We start from the raw sequence: 14,597 nt of genomic DNA on the forward strand, positions 1-14,597 counted from the left end.
AATCTAGGACAGTATTGACATGAGCTGACTTTTAGCAGATAGATATTTTTAGGCTTGGCAGTTGTTAGGTAACATTTGTTCCCTACTACCTGGTGCTAATTGGTCTGTAAGCACTGGCAGCTAAAATAGGAATTGATGGGAAGAAAAATATGTGTACCTCTTTAACACAAGGGTATGAAAGCCCATAAAAGAATAATTCACAAACCCAAATACAAGGAGGGAGCAGGCAGGGGAGGAAAGTTATTTTTTGCTTCCCCTGAGCAAACATGTAATTTCCATGATTTCTTTTTAATGACTGCGGTCTGCGGCCAGTAGGCACTGATTTATGAAAAGCTGTAAAAGATCAGGTGGAACTCCGTAGGACATCGTTTACAGCTGCATGGATTGAAACCTATCTAATTTGTCTAGTAAAAGTGTGAGCTCACAGTGCACATCACCCTGCCTATAAATTTCCCCTTCAGACCCTATGTCTGGAGCTGGGTCTAAAAAAACCCTCCTGCCTGCAGCTGCTCAGAAAGCCGGATTCCCTTGGTGCGCATGAAGAGACATCACAGGCTCTTCACAGTGAGAGACAAATTCCTATCCATTGATAAACTCTCCAGATGTCCTCTCTGAGGAGGAAAGGAACCAATTTTTATTTGAAATCCCTAGAGAAATCCTGGAAGTGGAAAAATGATACTTTGCAGGACTGGTTATTCTGAGGTCACTGGCATAAAAATTAGGTTCTTTCTTTCTTTCTTTCTTTCTTTCTTTCTTTCTTTCTTTCTTTCTTTCTTTCTTTCTTTCTTTCTTTCTTTCTTTCTTTCTTTCTTCTTTCCTCCTCCTCCTGATCCTCCTGTTTTTTAGATCTTGGTTGCACTTTGTTCCAAGTCATAAACAGAAAAACTCAGCTGGTGTCACTCTAATCCTTAATCCACACGTCCTGTCCTGTTCTATTTCAATTTGTTTACAGTCATTTTCTCCAGCTTCTTCTTGAGTCTGTCCAAAGTGCTGAGTTTAAAAATACAAACCTTCCTCAGCTGAAAAGAAAATGTTTCCCATTTTGCTATTAGACACACTTCATAAATATCCTGAATAAATGGCCTGGGGTTTGATTCTTCATACCCAAAAACCCATTAATAAAAAAGTATTACTATTCATGAAATTAAGAGTCGACATGGGTTCTGGGCAACAGCTACTGGAGACGTAGAAACCTTCTGGTCTGTGTATGATCATGACTGCAGGTACTTTTCTATCCCTCACATCAAGGGGACTTTTATATCTCATTGTCTCATATCTCAGCCTCACTTCATTTTTCTTAAAAAGCTTTCTCATACTTGATTTAAGGCTTTTCTGTGCACTTTATATGTGAGAAAGATAACTTGTCCAAAAAAACTCCATTATTCAGCTATGTTGTATAAAGACAAGAATAAAGGCAGAATGAAATGTAATAGAACCATCTTTCCTTTAAATCAGCTTTATATTTGAAAGTTTTATTCAAATTATTTTAATATAGCCACATAAATAATAATAAAATTGTATATCCATTTATAGGTTTCTCTCATGTATTCTAAATAATAGTAGCTTAGAAATTCTTTCCTGAAATCTCTATCTCAGGAAGAAAGAGATGGTTCAGCAGGTAAAGGAACTTGGTGCCAGGACTGGAGAACTGAGTTTGATCACCATTATCCACATAAAGATGGATGGAGACAAATTATACTCTGCTGTCCTCTGCTGTCCTCGTGTGCATTGTGGCATAGGCATCTTCAACATGTTGTTCACACATACACAGATAAACACACACACACACACACACACACGGGGAGGAGAGAGAGAGAGAGAGAGAGAGAGAGAGAGAGAGAGAGAGAGAGAGAGAACAAAAAATTTAAAACCCTAACTTTCACCTTTGCATATTTCTTGTATGTTAAGGAGTTTTTTGTAGGTTCGTATGTGAAGGGGACTATCAACAGTGGTAAAAGAAATTTCCCAATGAAAGTGCATTTTAGTTCACACATTTGTGAATTTTCCTCAAAGTTATTTTCTTAGTCACAACAGGACTGTTTCTCACACAGCCTGCATGATAACCAGTGAGTGACAACTTTCATACAGGAAACAGGGTAGAGCTCCAGGGCATCTGACTGCGTGAGGGCTTTCAGTTACTTAACACAATTTCACTATAATCAATGATAGTAAACTTATTTCAAAATTAAAGAATGAAGCATGCTAAATATTTTTAATGTACCTTGGAATCCTCTGGTTCCCCAAGTTGAGTTCCTATATTTCTAAATGCTGAATTCTAACACTTCAAATTATATATTTAATTTAGACAAGTGTTTTTAAAAGTATAAAACTTTTAAATGTTTAAAACTGCCAACGATGGATATTTCACACTCCGTCATAAATCTAGGATGCTAGGAACACGCTCTATACTGAATATCTCTTACCTTAGGGGCCATTAAAATACACTTACAGTTCTTAAGAGATAAAGATTAAATCCAATGCCAACCTCAAAAAAATAGGAAAGATTTTGAACAATAAATCTGATGAGGTAAAAAAAAATAAAATTCATACTCACAATTATAAAAATTATACTATGGTTGATACAGTTTTATTGTAAATGGCATTTTGTCCAATAATGAGAACAGCAACAACATGAGGCAGAAAAGCACAGCCATTTACAGGGGTTGTTTGGGACCTCATAATGAGCTTGCAAAAGTTATTGACTGTTCTAATAAGACTTCTAGTAACAGCCATTTTATAGGGCTCTTGTACCATTGTATACGTAAAACTAACCAGGTCTAAACTTATAGTCCCTCAACACGGTAATTAACAATATCATGCCAATCCAACCATTTCATAAAACTTGAAACTAATGAACTGTTTGACTTTTCAAGTTTTAAATATGTAAACAAGATCCATAAGGCATGCAACCTATGTCAGACTAAGAGCAAACCTCTACAATTCTGAGGCAGCATTGTTCTGACTGTACCTATGCATGTATCTATCATCTATGGAAGATCTATCTTACTTCCATCACTTGAATCCCATTTTACAGATGGGGAAAGCAGAAAAGCCCCCAGACCACAGAGGTAGCGTATGTTATGCTCTGGATCCCTACCTCACACTTCCCAACATGATAGGTCAGAGGTGATGCTGCACCCTACAATCACAAAAACATTAAGAAAAACAAAGACACAAATCTGAATTAAACAATTCTTTGACCCCATGCCATAGCTCCACTATGAGCTGTATCTAAGTCTCTTCTCTGTCTCTTTTGCTGCAGGGAGAAAAGATTGTAACTTAATTTCTGTTAGTGTTGGCTTCTGTGTGTATTATGAAGCCTACACCATCTGTGCCTAACTGATGTTGTAAAGGTTAAGTCTTGATGCCTGTGTAATGCGCTTAGCATAGGGCCTGGAACAATATAATTGTTCATAAGTTTTAAACTTAATCCACAAATAAGGACTTTGTTACCTCTTTGTTTTTAAGCTCCCTGATGTAAAAAAAAAAAAAAAAAAAAAAAAAAACAATACAAGTGTCAAATAAAACATTCTTGTGAGTCAATGGACAGTTAAAGAACGAGGTCACTAAAAGCCAAAGGGAAAGGGAAGAAAAGCCAAACAAATAAAAAACACCCCACCCTAAGACAGTTTACTCATATCTTGTTCCTCTGAGTCTTCAGGTATTGAAATAGAGTTTCTCGATTTCCTTTATTTAGTTTTTGGACCTTTGCTTCAACGAATCTGGCTTACATTCCTACATGTATAAATAGTCTCCATAAGCCAACCGAAAACGTTTTTTAATTAATGCTGATGAATTCTGGCAATATAAATCACAGTCTACCTCTGTGTCTATATCTCTCTGAATATATGTATATACACATACACACAAATGTGTGTTTAATAGCTCTTTGGTGTTTTTCAATAAGGAATAATTTCATATATTATTATCCATCTGCTATTTTCCATGCATTTTTTTTAAAACTTTTACTTTTTAAATGACATTGGTAGAGTTATAAAAAAATATTTGTGCTGACTTCAAATCTGGCTGTAAGTGTGCCTTATATTTCAAATTATTCTTTACTCAGCAAAGCTATGCAATTTCTATAAACAGCCATTCATTTGGAAAAGATTTAGTGTAGAAACACTGTTCCTGACTAAGTATTTACTGTGTCATGCCCACCATAACTGTATCTAAATCATACTACCTTGCTAATGAATTAAAAGGTTCAATTAGAAAAAGATATATTGATTTATATATATATTTTGATGACAGCATTTTGATGGTTTAAAAAGCAGGAAAGAGCAGAAAAGAGATCACTTAAGCATGATGCTTACCATCTCCTTCCAAGGATCCAGCCTGAACAGATGAAGACTTCATGGCAGATCAATTCCTCTAATAAAAAGAAACATCACATACAGTATCGAAGTTCCCACTGATGGTGGTGTCAAAGTTTGACACTTAGCCATTCCAGTCATTCCTAATTTCTACCCTTAGGTTGTTTTCTTTCTTGCAGGCCATCAAACCTTCTTCTGGACCAAAGCAATGTCGATATTGCTTCCTTCCACACAACCGGTGATTGGCTTAATGGCATGAGGACAGCACACTGTAAGGAAATCTTCACAGGCGTCGAGTACAGCTCCTGTGACACCATCGCCAAGATCTCCACAGAGTAAGAGGCATACTGGGGAGAAAACAGATGGCTGTGGAAGTCTTTCTGATCATACTCGTCTTTCATGGGTTATAATATTAGCTTTAATTGTCAAAGTAATGTCCACTGTAACAACAAAGCAGAGCTTGGGAGTCCTTTCAACCACATGCATGTTGACATTTATTGAATTATCTCCCTCTTCAAGAAAGGAAGTCCTTGCAAGATATGGACTTCCTAGATAACCGGATGTCCTGGCTAGATGCATAAATGCAAACCTCTAGTAGTAAACATTGGCAAGTATAATGTGTATTTTATGTATGTTATTTCCTATTATTTTTTTACAAAAGTTTTGCATTTGTAAATATTGGAAACTGAGCAGTGGAGGAATGATCTACTAGAGAGGAAAAAAATGTCAAAATCCAAAAGCAGTTTCACAACTGTTGAATATCTATCATCTATCTAAACTCTATCATTATATAAGTGTTTACTCTCTGAATTAAAAGCATGCAGAAAAGTAAAGTTACCAATAAGTTTTAAACAATATTTTTTCATTTTCTTTAAAAGGCTCATAAGTGGGGGAAGATATAATATGCACTGTGTTGTTAGTCTTGATGAAATATACCACGCCTTGTTTCTTTGGGATCACTCCAAGAAGAATCTTCTTATTTGAGAAACTCTTTGAGTTGGTAGAGTACATTTAATCTCCAGAACCATATATAATGGGTGTGGCAGTGCATGCATTTAATACTAGCACTTAGGAGATGGTAATCAAAAGCTCAAGACCATATTTATGGTCTACATAGACAGTGTGAGACAAGCACTGCCTACATAAAACCTGTCCCTAAAATGATAAAAATAAGAAACAGATCATAAGAAATATGATTCTAGTGAAAATGATAACTTTTTTTACCCTCGAGGAATGGTGATTTGAAACTGGAAAGCAAAGAACAGGTGGTCACATTCCTCATCTCTCTGTAAACGAGACTCAATTTACTTTACTTGGTGCTATTACTGTGTTCTTTTCTCATGTTCTAAACAATACCAATATATAAAAATATTTCCCTAATACACACACACACACACAAACACACATGCATGCACACACAGAGAGGCATGAACACATATGCTCTTTAACTCTGCTGTTTTGTTCTATCCCACAACTTAACATGGAGCAGCTCTCTTAACTAGCTGAGATATAAGAAATATTTTACTTCCATTTGGACTTTAGAACCTTGATAGCCACATGCCTGCCTTACTTATCAATTCTGTTCAATGGAAGTAGGGCAAGAGATCACCCACTTGATTCTAGAGACCTTCATCCAAATGTAAAATTTCAGACCAGACCATCTCAAAGAAAAGATGTTTCTGTAGAGCAGATGTACCCCAAGTTGACTAATTACTTGTCAGTCTTTCTCTCTTTGATCTTCACTATGTTGAAAGTTACTGTTTGTCGTTTCAAGTTCATTTAAGTCTTACCCACTGTAACAGAGGTATTTAAAAGTTAATGAATTTATAAAGCCTTTGAATGTTACTCTGACCGTCATTTCAACAATTTCATTGTTGGGAGCTGCATGTTAGATCTCCATAAAAGGAGTACATAGTATAATTAATGCATGCCTAAGTACACAAAAAATAATTTGTATAATTGGTGTTATAGCATTCTGACCAGAAACATTTAAGATCACAACAGGACATGTGAACATCTTTATTGCTATTGGAGAGGATAACTTGTTCTCAAAAAGTAAACTTACTTTAGTCCATCTAAAAGATACAGACAGTCCTGTTTAAAGAGAAAGGCTATGTTTACTGAATGGAGTTCTTGTCCAATCAACAGTACACTGAGTTTCTGTACTGGTAGTTTTGATCAGACTCAGTTACAGGATATAGTTGAGCACTCAATTTTTTTCCTTTGAACATTTTTATACATTCTTATTTTAGTAACATAAACATTTAGTGTTATGATACACAAGACACCTGCTTTAGAGCATTGAAGCATGAGGAAGAATAACCACACATTGAATGTTTCCACTGAATTGCCAGATTTTTAAAGGCAACATTATGCAAATGTTTATTTTTCATAATGCATAATGACATACTAAATTGAGATATAGAAGACAGAACACTTTTAATAAGATTAACTGCTACTTTATAATATAAATACAGTCAGCCTTGAGAAACCGTGAATGGATTAAGACAGCTATTTATTCAAAAAGGGTAAGAAAAAAGTATCTTCTAATTAAAAATTAGTAATTATTTGCATCAACATTACAGTAGTAAACAATAAACTCTTTGGCTGGTAGAACATTTTCTTTCACTACACCTTACATTTGAACGAAGCATCCTTGCCTTTTTGGAGAGACTCCATCCCTTCCAATTTGTTCTTCATATATCACGAGAACCTTAGTACCTGTTCTATTGCTCTGAAGAGATACCATGACCTAAACAAATCATAAAAGAAAGCATTTAAGTGGAAGCTTACTTACAGGTTGTCCATGAACATGATGGCAGACAGCATAGCAGCAGGCACACATGGTGCTGGTGTAGTAGCTGAGACCATACAATGGACCCATAAGTTGGAAGCAAGAGAGAGCAAGCTAACTGGATGTGCCTTGGGCTTTTAAAACACCAAAGCTTACTCCATTGACACACTTCCCCAACAGTGCCATACTTCTTAATCTTCCACTGAATGGGACCCAAGATTTCAAATGTTGAGCCTAAGGAGCCATTCTCATTCAAGTTCTATAGATAGTATTAGATGTTGCTGTCCTCTAATCCCATAGATGTCTTCCCTGCCCTCTCTCTTTTCTTTCTTGGTTTAGGAGCAATGTAGGACCAGTATATATTTCCTTATAATCTTTTTTCTTTTATTTATTTATTAATAATTTTATTTGGTTACATTTCAAATGATATCCCCCTTCCTGGTTACACCTCAACAAACCCCCCTTCCAAATCCCCTCTCTCCCTCACCTTTGCCTCTATGAGGGTGTTCCTCTATCCACTGACCCACTCCTGCCTCAGCTCCCTAGCATGCCCTGTGCTGGGGTATCAAGCCTCCATAGCATCAAGGCCTTTCCCTCCCACTGATGCCAGATAAGGCCATCCTCTGCTACATATACAGCCGGAGTTATGGGTCCCTCCATGTGGTTAGTGTTTTAGTCCATGGGAGCTCTCGAGTATCTGGTTGGTAGGTATTTTTTGTTCTGAGTATGGGGCTGCAATCCCCTTAAGATCCTTCAGTCCTTCCCCTAGCCCTCTCATTGTGGTTCCCTGGGCTCAGTCTGATAGTTGGCTTTGAGTATCTGCATCTGTATTGGTCCGGTGCTGGTAGAACCTCTCAGGAAATAGCCATACCGGGCTCTTGGCCTCAGCAATAGGGTTGGAAATTGATGTCTGCAGATGGGCTTGATCCCTAGGTGAAGGGGTCTCTGGTAGCCTTTCCTTCAGTCTCTGTTCCATTTTTTTTGTCCCTGTCTTTCCTTTGGACAGGAACATATGCAAGCTTCTATTTTGTATTACTACAGAATTGAAAAAATTTTAAAAGAGAAAGAAAGAAGCAAAGAAAGAAAGATGAAAGAAAGAAAGAAAAATTCCTTACTTGACTAGCGAGTTGGCTTTGTCCAATAAGTAATGTAACACAAACTCAAAGCCAAAATCTCACTTCCTACCTCAACAGTCACATAAAAGCAGGACCAAGAGGTATGTACATACACACACACACACACACACACACACACACACACACACACACACCATCTTTAACTTACTGAGACTACAATAAAAGTAGTCAGACAACATTTCAACTGAAATGTTGTCAGACCCTTAACTTGATATTTTAAATTTCCTTGTGCCCTCATGTTCTTATGTTTTGAACATGGTTGCTTCAGCTCCTATTTGTCTTGTGTTATGCAGCCTCAATTCAGAAATAACCCATTTGAGGACATAACCCTATTCTCCTAAAAGTGGCTGATACCTGAATGGGATATAGAATTCTTTCTGTTTTCCTGTTCATATAAATTTTAATTACTTTTATAACATTTAGGGATTTAATTAAAATGAAATCTACTGAAGTCCTCAATTTTTCACATGAATCCAAGAACAAACTTTTATCAAACATTATTAAATTATTATTTTAAGGTGTAGGCTAGATTTAGAGAGGTGCTAGTGAGAAAGAAGACAGCATAGAGATACAAAAAGAGACAGAAACTGTGAAAACAGAAAGGTGGTAGATTTGGGCCTTGAATGGCAAACAGAATAATTGTTACAGATCAGTATCCTACATCTTTCCATGCCAATTTGTATGTGGTACCATTCATCCCTTTGTGTTTGAGTTGCAGATAATATACTAGCCTCTGGTGTTTATCAAGAGCGACTCTTTAGTCTTGACTGATTCCGCTTCTCTTTTAGTCTAGATAGGATAATCAAAATGAGCTGAGGACACCACTCATGCAATTGAGACTAGAGCAGTTATTAGTCAGAGTCTGGACATCTGAACATGGTAGGGTGGTTCAGAGAATAAAAAGATGATTCCCCCAAAACAAACAAACAAACAAACAAAGAAAGAAACAAACAGGGAAAAAGGGAAAGGGATGATTTATTTAAGTTCCCTAAAATCAAATGTAATTGTTAGTATTAAATCTAAATACAGTTCTAGATCTACTGTTGTTTTACATCATTTTCTTGACATAGGAGTCTAAGGCATTACTATATAGATTTCTCTGGGAATATATTTGAAGACAGCATCTGAACAGATGTAACAAGGCTTATCCCAAGTTATTTTCCAAACTCTTGGGAGTTCTCCTCCTTCCTCTTCTCCTCGTCCTCCTCCTTTTCCTCCTCTTCCTTCTTCTCCTCCTCTTCTTCCTCCTTTACCTCCTGCTCTTCCTTCTCTTTTCTTCCTCTTCCTCTTCTCCTTCTTCCTGTTTCTTCTTTAATACAAGGTCTCTATATATAACCCTGACTGTCCTGGATCCCACTATGAACATCAGTCTTGATAGAAGTCATTGAATTCCATCTGCCTCTTCCTCCTAGGTGCTGGGGATAAAGACATGCATATGTTTCTTTCTGTAGTAAATATAGATGCTCTAGTAAAGAGTGCCTACTGCTAAGGTTGCTGTCTGTTCAGAAGGGTGAAATTAAACTAGAATCCCTATCCATATCAAATTTACCTGGTTGAAAGACAAGGAGAAATAGAACAATGAAGAAAATGAATCAGAAAGAAAAGCAGGCATAATTAATAATAATAAATGAGGTGAGAAATGAAAGAAGCATTAAGTACTCAATAGAAAAGAATATTTGAGTAGGGAGTAGGACCATACACATATCAGCACATGATTTTAAAAAGAAGCAATTCCATAATATCAACCAACCAGAACCCCCAGAGCTCCTAGGGATTAAACCACCAACCAAAGAGCACCAGAGGGACCCCTGGCTCCAGCCGCATATGTGGCAGAGGATGGCCTTGTTGGACATCAATGGGAGGAGAGGCCCTTGGTCCTGAGAAGGCTTGATGCCCCAATGGAGTGGAATTGTCAGGGCAGGGAGGCAAAAGTGGGTGGTTGGGTGAGGGAGCACCCTCTTAGGAGCAGGGGGAACAGGGATGGGATAAAGGATTTCCAGGGGAGAAACCGGGAAAGGGGATTACATTTGAAATATAAATAAAGAAAATATCCAATAAAAAACTAACTCAAAGTTAAAAGTAAAAAATAGATAAATGAAAATGAATGAATAAAAAAAGAAATACACATATTTCTCTATTTTTTTAAATGAAACTATTTTCTTAAACTTATTTTTATGACTAATTTCTAAGTTTAAACTACTTTACATTTAATAAAGATATACCTTCTTTTATTTATGAATAACTGTACAAAAATAAATGCTAAGGCAACATGTGGTGCTCTTGAACTGGTATTGACTGAAACATTTAGAGAATAAAGAAAGAATGCTAGTTTTCTCAAAGGAGTCAGCAATGTTCTCCCTTCAATGTCTTCTTTCTCATAGCAAGAGTATACTAGTAGATGAATATGCTCACACATGGTGTCAGCATAGTCAGACATAATACAGTATTTCTGTAGCCTCAGGAAAGGTATCCCAAGAGAAACTAAGTAGACGATTTCTATGTCATAACATCTGAGCACAAGAAAACAACTATAACCTCAGACTTTTAACTACCTGCCAACAAAATAATGCATGCAGTAGAACTGATTCAAGGGAATATCAAAAGGTTTCAAAAACTGTGTTATCTGTAATCAAGCTAATAAAGAAATGTTTTGTTGGTCTGCCATCACATATTTCCACACAGTTGTCAGCTTCAATAACAGAGGGAATTCTCCCAAATTTTGGAGGCAAGAATGAGAAATCAGCACACTGGTAAACTTGCTCAGGAATCTCTATTAAACAGTCTTGCTCTTTGTAGCTTCTGGTACATTGTGAGATTAGTGAATTACAGTATAACTTAATCCCTGACTCCCTTTGTATATGTTCCTCTTTCCTATGTTAGTCTGTATTCCTCTATATTCCTTTCTGTCTCTTTTAGAGAATCACACACTGCATTTACCATCCATCATTGCCTTGTACTCTGTTTCTCTGTTTGGCTAATGCTGGCCCTAATTATATCCCCCCAAAGTGCTAATTTTAAGTAAAAACATAATGCTAAGTTCTGGGTTGACAAAACTGTGAGAAGCATATTTTTCCCACTACAACATCTATATTCTTATACAATATAGGAATTGAATACCTCAAATAAAACAGCATATCACTGTCAGAAAATATCTGTATCAAGCATGGGATAAGTAATTATACAGGTGTGCTTATTTGAAAATTAAAAAAAAATTTCCTCTTCCTACACCACTCAGAACACCATGATTCTTACTAGTTATTTTCTCTTGTGTTTTACAGTGACATGAAAAAGGTTGGTGTTACTGTGGTTGGGCCACAGAAGAAGATCGTCAGCACCATTAAAGCTCTAGAAACACAATCTAAGAATGGTCCAGTTCCAGTGTAAGATACTGGAAGGATGTGAGAAATGGGAAGATGCAGCAGCATCCTGCAGACAGAAGGAAATGACAGAGATGCTGCTGAAAGCTCCAAGTCTAATAAGACACTCAGTTATAAGTCCAAATGCCTTAAAATGGAATTGAAATTCTCTTTATTTTCCCCTATCATTTTACAGATGGGCGGGTGGGTGCGTTTTCTTTTGTAATTGCTTTTTAAATGTTAATTGATGGGGTTAATTAAAATTCTTCAGTATAAAGTGGAAGAACTAGTGTAGAGCCATTGATCATTAACTATCATGGAAATAAACCACCACGTAAACTAAATGGACCTGAAGGCTTTGTTGTGAATGGCCACAGAGGAAAAGACTTGTGATATTTTTATACACAGAAAAAAAAATCTGTAACAGGTATTTTGTTTCTTTAAAAGCAAGCAAAATAGAGGCATTTATACCTCAAACTATCTGGCCATATTTACTACCTTATCACTTTAGTAATTCTCTTTATTTGTTTGAAGCATATAGCGATGATGTTTGTAGTTGTTTTAAATACTATACATTTTTAATTGTTACCTTTCTTAAGTATACCATGTAAAAACATGTCTTAATTTGGGGGGAAGTGCATATTTATTTTCTTTTGGATTTTTAATTGTTTTATATTTATGCCTCGATGGCTTAATTTGGGTTTTGTTATAGCCAAGTGCCAAATGCTATTGCAAATTGTCAGCAGTAAGAAACATGTTTAACTAGACCCAGAGAATGACATATTCTTTTCTAAAACTGTTGAACAATACACTTATATGTACCAACAAAATGAAATGCTTTCCCTGTTCATACAGTCACCAAATCACTCACAGTCTGAATATCCCATTTATTTTTGTCTCTTCATTTATCAGTAAATGTATGCTCCTAGTTCAGTGTAATATACTGGCTTATATGTAATTTTTTACCAAGATGTCATACATTTCCTACTCTGGTGCTTAGAGGACATCAACTCCTTTCATGAATGAAAGAAGCTTATTAGAACTCCTTAGATTTTCAAACTGGAAAGATCAAATTGCGGTTAAATGGTTACAGTAATTGACAGCAGCCTATAGGTAAATGCATGAGCCAAAACAAAGAAAGAAAAGTTGCTTGTTTTGAGAAGTCTTTTAATATCAGTGCTTAAACATGTAGAGAATGATGATAACTAAACTACCCATCTGCATCCCTGGGGTGTAGATCAATCAATTACACACCTTCATCATCATTATCAGGTATAACTATTTTTGAGTCTTCCACTTCAATGTACCTATTGTGATTTAGGTGCATGATTAGAAGCCTTGAACTTCTAAACATAATATTAAGCATAACATTTTTGAAATAGCAACTCATCTAACCAATAAAACAATGGAGAAATGAGATGTCTCATTATGGGGATGTAGACTTGCTGTTCCCTAAAGGCCAATTATAAGCATGTTCTTTAATATTAAGAAGGGTGTTCCTAATGCGCATCCATATGACCAGACATGCTGAAGCAATATTTCAGATTATAGATTTTCTTGCTGATAGTACCATTCCATAGGATCAAGGAATGCATGTGTGACAAAATAAGATGGTTCAAACGATGCTGTATGAAATATGTCTTTATGCAAAACAGGACACTAAAGGAAACCAGCTTCCAATCCTAGAAGAAAATTTCCAAATATAATCTGTTATAGGTTTAGTATACTAGAGCTTAGGTGAGTTCTTTCAGATGTGAAATTGCTTCCTAAATTTTGGCAATACTCCTTATAACCAAATCATGGTACTAGAACTTATATTAAACTTATGAGAGCATGAATATTTTGGAAATGAGCTGATAAAACTAATATTAAATTTTATATCTCCCGAAAGCAGCTAGAAAAGACTCTAATCAAGTAATTTATAATTTGGAAAATCAGGTAAAAAATTTCAAATCTGGATTCTGAACCAATTCACCTATAACAGCCTTCACTCTCTTAGACAATATTCTGAACACCCTCAACAAAAATGAATTTCAAAATAAGTAGGTATCGTTGAATCTGTTGCATTTATTTTGGCTGAGAATTTTTGATTGAAAGTAGAGGTGGTTTAAACAGTATATTGCTATTCATTTGTCAGTATTTTTCTATCTTACCGTTTATGAATTTCCTTTGCATTACCCCTTCCCTGTACATATGTAAACATAACAGTGTACGATTCTGGACTGGGGAGTAGAGGTACTAGATTGCTTACGGCCATCTCTTTGTACAGGAACTACATTGCCTTCCCATATCAATGAGGCTGCCACTCCCTTGCCATGTTATGCACCATATTACCTGATTTATATCTTAAATTTGATTTATAGATATTATTTATTTCTCGCAACACGCCCAGTCTATGCTGTACTAAGTATCTATCAAGCCATGTATAAATATGATATGATTGGCAGTATGTGTTTACTTTAAACTTGCATTTTTAAAACATGGTTCATTTAGTTTCTGTTGCACAATGTAGATGGCCTCTTACTAATGTAAAATGATTTCTAGTGGGAACATTTATATTTTTATAATAAACATAATGAAAATATTTTTACAGATCGGAATACAGAAGTGGTCCTTGATGCTTTATTTATATAATATATGCGAATTTATACAGGGAATTCAAGAAACATTATCTCTGTCACTAAGAATGTGCATTTGGTTTCACTGTCCTTTTCATTATGTAACAAAACCATTTACTGTTCCAGTCTTATTGCCAGTAAGTTGGGGAACTTCATCAGTGATTCCAAACTTCATAGAGAATAAATATATGTAGTATTAGTTCTCTTGATTATGCATCTAATTCACACACACACACACACACACACACACACACACTCACTCACTCACTCAATCACTCACTCACTCGAACATTCACATTTAAAAGGAAGTGTAAAACTCATATGCTCTCACTTCAGTCAACAGTTTTGGCAGAGGTGGATGCAAAGATCAAGTCTTA

At 36.0% G+C, this 14,597-nt stretch overlaps 1 protein-coding gene across 1 annotated transcript in view; it reads left to right on the forward strand.

The window, feature by feature from the left end:
• Epha3 (EPH receptor A3) overlaps positions 1-14,131 on the forward strand; it is a 315,074-nt gene extending 300,943 nt beyond the window's left edge. Inside the window, exons 16-17 of the mRNA XM_052158911.1 lie at positions 4,496-4,651; positions 11,525-14,131. Of these exons, the coding sequence (XP_052014871.1) occupies positions 4,496-4,651; positions 11,525-11,630 (262 nt within the window). The 3' untranslated portion in view covers positions 11,631-14,131. The remainder of the gene's footprint in view (positions 1-4,495; positions 4,652-11,524) is intronic.
• Positions 14,132-14,597: the final 466 nt, after the last annotated feature.

Source organism: Apodemus sylvaticus, chromosome 15 (genome assembly GCF_947179515.1).
Source record: "Apodemus sylvaticus chromosome 15, mApoSyl1.1, whole genome shotgun sequence".
Classification (NCBI taxonomy): Eukaryota; Metazoa; Chordata; class Mammalia; order Rodentia; family Muridae; genus Apodemus; species Apodemus sylvaticus.